The sequence below is a fragment of the Heterocephalus glaber genome, unplaced genomic scaffold (genome assembly GCF_053883595.1).
Source record: "Heterocephalus glaber isolate CG9 unplaced genomic scaffold, H.glaber_assembly_v1.0 deba00001531, whole genome shotgun sequence".
Classification (NCBI taxonomy): domain Eukaryota; kingdom Metazoa; phylum Chordata; class Mammalia; order Rodentia; family Bathyergidae; genus Heterocephalus; species Heterocephalus glaber.
In genome coordinates this window covers 20,266,078-20,279,203 of record NW_028258329.1, presented here as the reverse complement: position 1 = coordinate 20,279,203, position 13,126 = coordinate 20,266,078, and the positions used below count along the sequence as shown (strand labels likewise).

Here is a 13,126-nt window from a genome sequence, read left to right as displayed (position 1 = left end):
GATGCTTTGATTTTAGAGGAGGTAGAAGAATGGCTGCTTCTGGACTTAAATGCAGGTTAGGGTAGAGGGGATCATATATATTCCTGGTTTGCAGGGAGTAGATACTTAAACGTGGATGTTGTTAAAGGAAGCATTTTGCTTTTGTAATTAATACATTGAAGTATTTCCTTAGTTTGGAGGAAGGGTGGACATAAACAGGAGGGAGTGGTCTGGGACAAGGACAGTGCCATTATGGGTGAATTCTTGCTGAGCCTGTGCAGTATTGAACACAGCTTTGACAAACACAGATAGGGAGCAAGCAGAATATCTACAGCCAGACAAGAGTAACGTGAATGGATGACACAGCAGCAAAGCTTTAAAAAAAAAAAAAAAAAAGCTTCCAAGGGAGGAGTCCCTGTACAGGCTGACCATTTTTCCTGTCCAGGCTTTAGGCCTGAGTATAACGTCGGTGGGATATACTGCAAGAGGCTCTGGCCAGCTGTCCCCTTTCACCTGCTCCACTCCTGTGAGGAGGTCCCAAATGGGGATACTTCCCATATCTTCTGCTGCTGCTGCTGCTTGCAACAGAAAACCAGCAGAGTGCTGTGTGCCTGGTGCAGGTATAAGCAACCTTCCATTTGGGTCTGAAACTGCTGCCCTAACCCTTCATGAAGAAGCCAGGTGCCCAAGTGTCATATTGGAAAATGACTGATGCAGAAGAAGACTTGATGAAGAAATATCAGAAGCTCCAGAAGTTTGGACCTTCTTTAGACTTTATTGCTAGAGTTGTGAGTGGTCACAGAAACAGGTCCTTGGTCCTGGGCAACATCCCTGAGAGACGGCCCAGCAGTTAAAGGACCCAGTGGCCCTCACAGTTTGGCCAGTATCACTTCCAAGTCTCCAGGAAGGGCAGAGGCAAGAGAAAGTGTTGACAAAGCTGGGTGATATGATCATGGTTTTTCTGATAGGGCATAACAGTAGTTCTAAGACTGTTTCTTTTGTTTTGGTCCATTAGATAACTGCTCTGGGAATGTTTTCTCAGTCTGTGCCTTCATTTGTAGGAGGCAGAGGAGGAGCTGGGCCCATATTTCTGCTCAAAACTAATGCCCATCCGGTTGGTGTAAAGGAGCCTGGGGACAGGGATTATCTGAGCAAGAGCAGATCTCACTCACTCTGGCATGTGGGTGTGGATCATGTCCTGTGAGATGTACCTAGAATGGCCCAGTTGACTCCCCCCTCCCTCTGCCAAAGCTGACCTCTTTTCTCTCTGATAAGCTGCTCCAGGGAAGCCTGGAGTACCAGGTGTTGTTTCCCAGGGTCCAAGTGTGCAGTGTTTGAAGGTTATCCCAGTTCCTAGGCGGTAAACACTGCTGTGTCAGGGTGCTGCTCTGGGGCCACTTGGAGCACACAGATTTTTGCCAGCAGGATTGTGAAGCTTTGCATTGAGCTGCAAAGCCAGGGCTTGAGCCAGCAGCTGGAGAGAGTCCAGGACTAGAGTGTTTTTGGGTTTGGGGGTGGAGAGCTGAGGGAGAGAGAGGGAGGGGCAGGAGGGCAGAGCTACACAAGCAGACAGTTGGCTGCTTTGGCTTTGCTGTCAGCAGAGAGGACTTTAGTCGTGTCTGAGGGCCGCTTGGCCACCATTGCTGGAGACTGGAGGGCGCTGCCTTGGAACCCTGACTTACCGGCACTGCACCGGACTATTCCAAGCTCTTGTGCTGTTTTTTCCCTGGGAGGCAAGTCTCCTCCCTGTAGTCCCTCCTGCTCCTCCCCCGTTCTGCTGGAGGATGATGCCGCTCTCTATTGCACAGCTCAGCCGGCTGATGTCACTGGCAGCGGGAAGCATCAGCAGCCTGATCACATGCTGGCTCAGTCTGTAATGCAGACGGGATAGGGGTGTGTTGTGGGGAGGGGGCTGTATGGCAACTGCTCTTACTCAAACCCCCCCAAAAGTGCAGAGGCAGCAGCTGCAGTGTCTAGCCAGTTTGAATGTCTGGCCCCTGAGCCTGGGGAAACTATTATTAATAGTCTTTATTGTGGATAATATCCGGAAGAACAGCCCTTAACTCTAGGGTTTCTACTATCCTCCTATCCAAAGCAGACTTCCAGGACTCTGAAGAAACAGTTACAAGCAAGATGCTTTTCCCCACCTCTGCGCAAGAATCTTCCCGTGGCCTCCCAGATGCAAATGACTTGTGCCTTGGCCTGCAGTCCCTCAGTCTAACAGGCTGGGACCGACCCTGGAGCACCCAGGACTCAGACTCCTCAGCCCAGAGCAGCACACATTCGGGTAAGTGCGAGAGGGTGAGTCAGCTTTAGGGGTGGGGGGTTCCAGGAGGTGGTAGTGGAGGAGGATGTCCACAGCAACAGTTGTTCTGCTCCCCTTTGCTCACTCTCTGTACACATACACAACATGGAGCTGTTTTGCAAGAGATGGAAATGCTAGCTGTGAATGTGGCAGGACAGATGGCTGCTTGAAAAGCCAGGCAGGGCTTTTCCACTTACCCTGATAAATTCCCTGAAGTTGTTAGTCTATACCTGGGTGGCCCCGAGAAGGGTCGGTCCCCAAGGTGATAACCTTATGCAGAGAAGATCAGCTAACTCCCTGGTGCCCAGGCCTGTCTTCTAGATGATGAAGCAAAACACTTTTAGGTGGGGGAGGGGGCTTAAGGGACTAGTTACTAGATGACCAGATTCTCTTAAGTGGCTTTTAAAACTAGGGAACTACATATGGAGGGCAGGTACTCCCTGAATTATTGTGAGGGGGAAGAACTCTAACCTCAGGTGAAGCTGGGTACCTAGTGCTAGGATATTGAAATTGCCTTCAGGTAAGGTTAAGGGCATTGATCCTGAAAGGGGTAGGGAAAGTGAGGAGACTTAGGATAGCCACAGAGGCTCCCCGTCCCCTCCCCCCTTTCTTTTTCTTTCTTTCTGTTGAGGCTAACCAGATGGATGAAAGAAGAGCCACTCCCCTTTAGGATTCCTGGTTGTCTTAGCAGGATTTGATGGGGACAAATTGAAGGGACTTCTTGGCAACCCTTTGAACTGCTTCTGCTCATTATCGGTTTATTTCCCTCTTGTAGTACCAGGAGGGAGTTGGCCAGGTATAAGTCTTAAAAGTATTCATTAAGAAATGTGAACTTAAATACTACAAGTATACTTAAAACCTACAGGTTTTACTTTATGTAAAAAAGTATTGGCTATAGGTTCTCTAGGAAAATGGGTGAGGTAGGTGCAGCCATTTGCTGTTGGTGCTAATGGTGGGGTACATTGAGCCTGCTGCTGTCCTCCATCTCCCTGGACCAGGAACCAGCAGTCATGGCAGCAAGGCACTGCTCTGTCAATTTCTCTGGTCTCCACCCTGTTTGGCGCAGGTCTTTTTTTAGAATGCTTTGCAGAGCCTGGGTCTGGTGTGTCTGCTAGGCATTTTAATGCCCAGTTGTTTTGATTTAAGCCCATTTGAGGGAGGGGAAATGAGTTTCTTAAATTTGGATATGAGTAGGGAAAATTTTCCCCCTAAGTAACTACCTCTGGGTTACAGTAGAGTCTCTGGAACTACTGGCTTTACAGTTTGAGCCTCCAAATTCATAAGGATCAGAGAGTTGCCTGAGCAGAATGATTTGGTTGAAAGCAGAGTGTGTGTGGATATTTCTTCCTTTCTGAGAGTTGAGGACACACCCATCCCTAATCGCCATGTTGTCTTCGCCATGCCATCTTTGGTTTTTGGAGCTGTAGTGACAGTGGTCTCTTTTCTTTCGCTGTGTGCTGGAGCTTCTTGGAAATCACACAGGAGGGTACCGCCTCCTAGAGTAGGACGCAGCTCTCCCACCAGCCAGCTGCAGTGCCAGATCGTGCACCCTTGCCAGCAGTGCGGGAACATACAGCCCACATTCCAGTGCCTACACTGCCTTTCCATTTGAAAACCAACTAGGTCAGTTTCTTCAGGCAGGGAGGACATATTTCAATAGCTTTGGGAAATCTGGGAGTTACCCTTGCAGACAGCCTACTTCCCTGTTGTCTCTGTGTGGAGCCTAGTGTGGAAGCTTATTCTTTGGGCTCTGCTTATTGATGTGTTACCCCAGGCAGCCATGTCTGACCATCTACTACTCTTAAATATTCAGCAATGTGGGAGGCAAGGTTAAAGAGCAGGACTCTTGACTAAACATATGGGCTAAATCCAGTGTGCCAGGCATTGTAGGCACTGGAGGTACATCAATGAGTAGGCTAAAATTGTTGCTGTTAAGAATCCCCATGACGATGAAGGGAAACATGGTATATGAGAAACAAGGTATATGAGAAAGTATACCAAATGCAATACAGTAATTGATATGATTGGGGCTTCCAATTTCTCCCGTAAGGATTTTTTTTTTTTTCATTAGGATAACCTTTCTTTGGGTTCTCAGCATGAGGCTGGTACATGAAGAGCCTTCTCTGGGAGTTAGAGTGCTACTGCTTTGTAAATTCCTTTGACCTCAAAGCCAGGCTGAAAGACCCTGGGTGGAGTCTGATTCTGAAAGCTGTGCCTACAAGGCCCACATGGTTTAGGATGTGGCATTTTGAGAGGTCCCTCCTTTCTAGACTGTCTACCCCTGGTAGGAAAGAAGCCCTTCAAGCAAGAAGAGTATTGGAAGTGTGTTTTTCTCAAGAGACTGCAATAGTCTGTGTCCAGGGCCATCCTTGTTCTGCTTGCAGTATCTTAAGTCCTGTAATAGTACAGTAGGGCTTGTGGATGCTATCCTCAGTATCGTACAGTGTGGCATAGAGTGACTACAAGTTACCATTTATTGACTACTTTTTATGCTGAATACATCACATGATTTTAATGCTTGCATAGATGAGGAAATAGGTTCACAGAGGTTACAAAGTGCCAAAAGTAACACAACTACTGGCAAACTCAGTCCAAGCCTGGTCTGTTTGGTTCTAAAACTGTCATGCTTCCTGTTAAACCTGTGCTACTGTGAGCAGATCCCTTGGACAAGACATGTAACTCTGTCCACAGTACTGGGGGCTATTTAGCCAGAGGTCATATGGTCCCTTGATAGAGACCCTAAAGGTGAGGGTGCTAAACAGTTCCCACTCCTCTCCATCCCTCAGTTGCAGCTCATTACTGTGTCTCCTGCTGGATTTTTCTTTCTGCCTTCCCCCTTATGCCGCTTGCGCCTACATTACTCAGCAAAAGAGTAGGGTGACATGAGAATCTACTTTGAGGGACCTGGAAAGGACTCTAATGAACACCTTGTACAGAATCCCAGTAGGCAACTAGATGCTCAGTCTAGGATGTCAGAGGACATATCATGTCTCTGCCCACTCCCTTTTAGGAGTCCTGTGGCAAGTAACCTGCTCACCCCATCTGTTTTCTGCCTTAACTGCTAACCAGTGAATGAAATGTTCCCTGTGTTGTTACCTAAACCCCCTCCAACAAGTCTTCAGTATTTTGCTTCGATACTTCCAGTATCTTCCAAACAGCCTTTCTGAGGCAACATTCCAAGTTGGCTTTCTGTGTGGAATATGAACCAGCCAAGGTCTCTCAGTCTATTTCAACTCCCAATTCTCCACTCACTGTATTTTCAGCATGCAACCATAGTGCCTTTCTGATGGCTATTTAATATTTTCTGAATGATGAGTGCTGAGCCACTCTGTTGATACTGGTGGGATTTTTGTTTTGTTTTGGGTTTTGTTTTGCAGTGCTAGAGATTGAACCCAGGGCCTCTCACATTCTAGGCAAGTGCCATACTGCTAAAGTATATCCCCAGACTATCTTTGTTGTTTTTTAACTGCATATGGTAGTTCTGACAGTCTGTTCCATTCTTCTATTACTTGTGTCGATCAACTGGATGAACAGATTCTTCACAGCATAGTGTCTTTGAGCCCTAATAGCTTCTAAAGCATGATGATACAGTTTGACAGAAATTTTGGCATATGCCAGAGCCTGAGTTCCGTCATGAAGTCAAGTAGTCTATTTGGGAACAACTTCCAGTGCAGAGAGGAGGGAGAACCTGGGAAGCATTGAGACAGTGGGTGCCTCCACTGTGAGAGTAGAGTTGAGGTGGTTGGATGTGTGATAACCTAATACAGGGCTTGAGTATTCCTTCTCTGCAGGTAATTGAACTTTTTCAGTGATTAAGATAAGTGGTGCACTGGGGATGAGGTTGTGCTTGGTACCACACTTGAAAGGTTATCACTTGAGTTAAAGTGTGTTATAGAGTAGCAGATTTGGGGGTTACAAAGAGTGGTCTATTTTCATATCTGGGATGAATCCTGTCTTTGACCTTTCCTGCCTTCCTGCCTTCAGACAGATTCTCAGTGAGCAACCTAGATCCAGGGATGGAGATGAGAAAGAAGGGTTCCAGATATATGACCTTATATCTTGAGCTAGAAATAATGGTACACAGTCTGGATTTTTCCCATGACTGCTCCCGTTAGTCAACAAGTGACTGTGATCCCTTGGGCCTAGTCTCTTCCTCAACTGTTCAAACAGCATCTTGCAAAGTAAGCATTCACTTCAAGCCCTTGCCTCATTGCCGATGTTGCCAACAGACTCTGGGTGCCTTTGTACTCTTGGGGAAGGCTTCAGAAAATTCGAACAGTGACTCAGCTGTAAAACTCACAGGAGCTGGCATAGAAGGGTGAAAGTAGAGAAAGTTAACAATCAGTCTAAAAATATTACTGCTGATTTGGTCTCTTGTACTCTCTGAAGTAGCGTTAATGAGCTGGAGCACTCTGCCAGGTTGGGCTATAGAGGGACAGACAGGTCACTCTAGGGCATCTGACCATCAGTCACAGTTTCCAGAAACGGCTTTTTCTGTAAGTTGAAAGTAAATCTCAAACAAGCTTTATCCAGCTGGTGTGGTGCACACCTGTAATCCTAGTACCCAAGAGGCTGAGGCAGGAGGATTCCTGTGAGTTTGAGGCCAGCCTGAATTTCATAGACCTTCATAGTCTCCAAAAACAAAACCAAACAAAACCAAGCTTTATCCAGATTCTCCTATTGTTGACATTTATTTTATCCTCATTTGCTTTATCATTTGTGTTCACTCTTACATCCTCCTCATTCTGAACCATTAAGAATAAACAGTGTTGGGCTGGGGATTTAGCTCAGTGGTTTTGCCGCCTGCTGCACAAGTGCAAGGACCTGAGTTTGATCCCCGGTACCAAAAAAAAAAAAAAAATAAGCATGTTAGTTTACATTTATATAACAAAACAGTTATGAACTTCAAACAATTTAAAATTGTTAAAATATTCTTATTAAACTTGTTCATTCCAGTTTTGTCACGTGATGTAATGTTATTCATAGAATTTTTCTCTTTCTTCTCTCTTAACATGTTTCTGCTTTAAGCAGTAGGCCCTAGCTCCCTTCTTGCTCAGGATGAGTTTACAAAGTCCTTTCACTGTCTTGAATGATTTTCACAGTATTCAGCTGGTTCTGCCCATCACTTTTCCTGAAAGTATTATCATATTCTGTGTCACTCTTTATATTCTTATTTGTTCCTAGTATTATGTTTCTCTGCCTCTTTGCTTCTCCTTCTCCCTCTACTCCCATTCAGTGTTTTCAGATCTCAGAACTCTGGGAAATGTCCCATATAGCCATTTTCGTTTCTTTATTTGGTGCTCCCCGCTTTCTCCTTCAGCTTTACTTGCCATTGTGCTGTAAGAACTTCATGTTATAGGCTGCAGCCTTTAAATCAAGGGAAATCATGTATGAAAGATGTGTGGGTGTGGTGAAGAGAGTGATTAGAAATTTGAAATAGCAAGCCTTAGGTTTGCTAGATTAGTTTTCCTCAGACTTTAATTTTTATACAGATCTCTCCTTGAAATCTGTTAAAATGCGGATTCTGATTCAGATCTGGGATGGAGTCCAAGATGCATTTTTAATGGATTTCCACAATGGCAGGACCCCAACTTAGTTTTGAGATCTGGATATGTTAGGTTCATGGCGCTGACTTCTGGTGGGTAAGATTGCTCATCTGTAGATGATGGTCTTAAAGAATTGGAACAAAAAAGAGAAGTAACAGGAACATGAAGCCATACAGAGAGAGGTCCTAACAATTTTTTTTAAGTAGCTAGTGAATGTTACATTATGGAAGATAAACTTAGTCAAGGAGAATAGGTCCTACTCTATCACTCATTGGCTGTTACACAGGCTAGCACTGAGTGGTAGTTTGCTTTTGCTAAGATGGGGTAATATGCACTTTTTAGGATATGATGATTATTTACCTAGAGTACTTCTGGCACAAGGTCTGCCACATGTTGGATGTTCAGTAAATGTAAGTTATGTTAGTGAGCCTGACCCAAATTGTGGAACAGATGACTGACTAGGAGCTAGGAACACTTAAGGAAGTGGCCAGCTTTGGTTGTCATGTCATTTTCCACTAAGGGAGGCTTATTGTCGTAGCAGAAGAGTGCATATGACATAATTCCTAGCTTTGGCACAAGAATTTGCCAAAGCCACAAGAGACCTTTGTAATGTTTATAGGTTAGTTGAGGTAGACAGATTTATGTAAAACATGTGCCAAGATGACAGTGACTATGAATTAATGTGAATGAGAAAAATGGCCTGTATGGCCACCATGTTGTATTTTGACTCTTTCTAATATCCCTTTTTAACCATAGATGAAGGCACAGTTCCTGCAGCCTGTACTTGTCCACTTCAGTCCCCCAGACATGGACCCTGTGGGCCAGCCATCCCTTCTTGAGTATGTTTCCTCTTACTGCTTTGCATTGTTTCCCTTGTCAACTCTGAGCCCTCTCTTCAGCCACTTGAAACTCCTCTTCCCAGGGTTAACAAACTGCCCTTGATCTTGTCTGTCACTGGTAGATGTTCCCTCCAGCTTCTACTTTAGCTGAAGCCCTTTCTTACAGTGCTGCTTTGGCAAATGGACCCTTGTCATCCTCCCAAGCCTCATCTACTTCAGGGTCAGTCATCATCTTCCTTAACAACTTTCAGTCCTTCCCCTCCCTGAAGATTTCAACATTTCATTTTGTTTTCAACTCAGGCCCACCCATCACTGTGGCTCCCTTTAACATGCATATAGAACCTACCCAGCATTTTACACTTTACACATTCACAGTTCAACCACTTGTTCCGTACCCTGGGCCTTGCCATCCTCAGAACTCTTACTCTTCATTGTTCTGCCTCCTCCTAGTTATCCTCTTTGTCTCCTTCATTCCTCTTACAGCTGTTATCCCAGTAGCTGGAAATTGCTGTTTCTCTATTTATTTGCTTCCAGTCTATTGACTCTGTTCTGTCTTTAGCCTTTAACATGTGACTCACTCTTTATCCCCTTTGTTGCTGTCACCAATTCTGTTGTCCCATTTTCTCATTCACACCTCCTTGGGAAAAAAAATTACAGCCCTCCATGGATCCATTGTACATCCAGGTGCCTGAGATCTTCTGGGGACAATCTTGTCAGTCCAGTTTAATACTCACCTCCCTCTCACCTGGGTGCTGGGGATTACTGGCCATCTTCCTCAGTTTCCCAGGTCATCCCCCTCACCACCTCTTGACCTTCTGTTTAGTGTCTTTATCAATTACTCTCAGGATGAAATCCAATCATACACTCTGCCTTGTTGTCAGGTCTCTTTGCGATTTGATTGTGACCACATTGTTCACCACCCTAACTTGTTTTTATAAAATATGAAGAAGGATAAGGCCCTCTGGGGCATTGGCACCGCTTTTAAGACCGACACAAGATCTGTGGATTTCCTCTGTGCTTTCTACCAGGCTTTGCAGCATCTCCTGCCTTCTCAGGGCATGGATTCCAGGGGCTTTGATATTTTGTTTCTTTCAGACAGGTTTGTCAAGGATTACTTTGAGGTGTTTGTCAAGGATCATTTCTGATGGGCATCAGAATCCAAGCATTTTGAGACACTTATCTTTAGCATACATTTTACTCCTAGTTCTTTGAAAACTCCTTTGAAAGGCCTAGGTAAAAGACTATTTCCTTGAAAAACAAAATAGTAAACTAACTCCTTGGTGGATATGGTTTGCCTTTCCCCTTCTATCACAGATATTAGATTGATTAAAATTAAGACACCACATCAGGTATTGGCCAGAATGTGTGGGGACTGAAACTCATTGGTGGTGGGAATATGAGATGATATATCTGCTCTAGAAAATAGTACAGCAGTTTTCTAAAAAAAATTAAAAGTATTTTACTACTGTAGAATAATAATTGGGTAAATATATCCACAGTATGCCCTGCATTAAAAAAATAAGGGTAAGGGCCAGGGATTTAGCTCAGTGGCAACGTGCTTGCCTTGCAACCTCAAGGTCCTAAGTTCAAGCCGGAAACAAAAAAATAAGGGCACACTTGCTATATCTTTATCTGGAAAGGGAGATCATATGCCTGAAGCGTAGAGGTTGGTCTGATCCCATGGTACAGCTGTTTTGGGTTTTGTGGATGTGTATGCTCTTAGTGTATTTGGTGTACTGAGAGCATGTTGTGACTTTGATTTCAGAGATTTATTTGTATCTCTTGGGACTTGCTCCAGCCGAAGCCCAGCATTTAGCTGACTTGAAAGCCTGGGAAGAGATCAGCTATGTGTGGCTGTTTGGCATAATTGCTAGTCAGGGCTGAAGTGGACCCAGTCACAGCCACTTTATTGAGCACATGCATTACTTGGTTTCACCTCATAGTAATTTTGAGTCAAATAGTCTCACCTCTTCATTCTTTAGATGAAAAAAATAACCAAATTAAGGCTTCTACCATAGCATTTGTATCTCTGTAGCTCCATGGTAAAGCTCTCTTATTTGTTGTCATCCTTACAGATATGGGATGTGCTTTGCTCAGGTTCCTCATTTCTCTAAGGCCAAGTGTGAAAAATTTTTGCTTTTTAAAAATATTTTGCTTTTTTTGATGTCTGATATTTAAATACTTTTTGGTTTGGTTTGGTTTGGTTTTTGGTTTTATGAGACAGATCTTCTCTATGCAGCCTAGGCTGGCCTTGGCCTCACTCTGTAGCCCAGGCTGACCTCAAACCCTCAGTCCTGCCTCAGCCCTCCAGGTGCTGGGATTACATGCATGCACCACCATGCCTGACCCAGTATTTAAATACAGTACTGTATTGTGTACTGAGCACTGTCTGCTAACCACTCTTTTTTTTTTTCTGCTAACCACTCTTAATCTGCTGTCTGACTGTTGAACATCCTAACAATGTTATAAAATACTGTACTTAATATTCTACCCAGGATACCAATGGAAAAAGTAGAGGCTCAGAATAAGCTTCCCAGAGCTCATAGCTATCCATGGAGGTATCAGATTCAGGGCTTTATCAATCTGGTTTGTTGTAAGTTTGAGAGTGTACTTACTCACATCCTTCTCCTTCCATCCTTCTGTCCAATTTAGGGATGCCCAGGAGATAATTTGTATATGCTTGAAGTTTGCATCAGGGAACTTCTCAGATGAGGAGATATGCTTATACTATACCAGACTTCTACCATGTGGCATGCAGTTCAGCATTGTAGTTACATGGCATTAGAAAGATGAGGAATCTACTTTTAAAAAATTGGCAGGCAGTAAAGGGGTATGGTTTGGACTTCCTAATTGTGCTGCAGGTGTATCCAAACATTAATAACAGCTATGACCTCAAGTCCATGGTGGCACAGCTTCCCAGATGCTGGCACAAACCCTTAAGCCTAGTGGCAGACAGCAACAGTTTTGCTCCTACTGTAATAGCAGGAACTCTTGTCTTCAGATTGTCATTCTGTAACTACCTCCAGTGGTCCCCTGGTGGCCAGATCTCAGAAGTGGATGGTTATCTGTTCATTATATTTTGTGTTTCTGCCTGTGGGAGAAAAGAGCTTATGGATGAAAAGAACACTAATAGAAGTTTTCTAATTTTTTTGTTTTGTTTTGTTGCCCTCCTAGTACTGAGCATGCTCCATAACCCACTGGGAAATGTTCTAGGAAAACCCCCCTTGAGCTTTCTGCCTCTGGATCCCCTTGGGTCTGACTTGGACAAGTTTCCAGCACCCTCAGTCAGAGGATCCCGCTTGGACACCCGGCCCATCCTGGATTCCCGTTCTAGCAGCCCCTCTGACTCAGACACAAGCGGCTTCAGTTCTGGATCAGATCATCTCTCAGATTTGATTGTATGTAACATACTTTGGAAAGAGGGTTTGGAGGTGGAGTAGCCTGTGTGGTCCAAGGGAAGGAGGGTGAAGTACCTGTTTTAGAACTTGAAGTGGGGTGTCTGTCTGCCAAAATGCAGCCTGGGCAGTGGGGTAATGGGAGGAATGGAGACCATCATGCATGTCTATGGAGCCTTTCATCCTCAGCAGAATTGAGGATGCTTTAAATACCCATTATAATGCATTTCAAGCCCTGGACCCAGAATTCTGTACTAGTTATTATAAGAGCTACTGGAAAACAGTTAATTTCAAAAGTAAATGCATAGCCAGGCATGGTGGCAGATGCCTGTAATCCCAGCACTAGAAAGGCTGAGTCAGGAAGATCACTGCAAGTTCAAGGCTAGCCTGGGTTACATAATGAGTTCAAGGCAGCCTGAATTACAGAGCAAGACTCTGTCTCAAAAAAGCAAAAAGTAAATACAGGGGCCCTGGCATTGCTGTGGTCCTTAACCTGTATGGGAGTTTGGCCTTTAAGGAATATCATTTATATCCCTTTTATATATGATATCTCAGAATTTTAAGTGATAATATAAAGATCACATTAGCAATTATCAGGACCGGGATTATAATCAAAATCTAACTCTAGATTCTATATTTTTTCCACTGACCCATGCCAACTCTCTGAGGCCATAGTGAATCTCTGAAGTATTGCCTCAGTATATGTATCTCATGGTCCTTATCTATAGCTATGTTTGACATGTGCCGCCTCTATGCTAAATAGAGGTGGCAAATGGATTAGAGCTGATGGAGAGGATCATATAGCAAGTACAGGTAGAACAGCATTGACATTGTAGATAAGTAATATGTGTGGGATTGGCAGTGAGACAGCTTCTTGAAATAAAATCAAATTTCAGGTAGGTGCCTTCCAAGCCTTGTTTCTTTATTGCCAAATCCCGAGCTTAATGTTCAGTGACTAGAATGGCTTTCTTTTTTTTACCCTCATCTTTTCCACACCCAGGACTGGTGACATTAGTCATGATCACAGTTTCCATTCATGGGAGTTAGAGTTCACTCTGTCTT

General features: G+C 44.3%; 1 protein-coding gene across 17 annotated transcripts in view; it reads left to right on the top strand.

The window, feature by feature from the left end:
• The window catches only part of Cpeb1 (cytoplasmic polyadenylation element binding protein 1), an 82,467-nt gene that overhangs the window by 56,942 nt on the left and 12,399 nt on the right, over positions 1–13,126 (top strand). For 8 of the 17 annotated variants that reach the window (XM_013075138.3, XM_021264870.2, XM_013075141.3 and 5 more), the window contains exons 3-4: positions 2,075–2,266; positions 11,844–12,067. In XM_013075138.3, the coding sequence (XP_012930592.1) occupies positions 2,075–2,266; positions 11,844–12,067 (416 nt within the window). Of the gene's footprint in view, positions 1–1,525; positions 1,713–2,074; positions 2,267–11,843; positions 12,068–13,126 lie in introns of those variants that run through there. The other 9 variants (XM_087188526.1, XM_087188524.1, XM_087188528.1 and 6 more) reach the window with 3 other exon arrangements.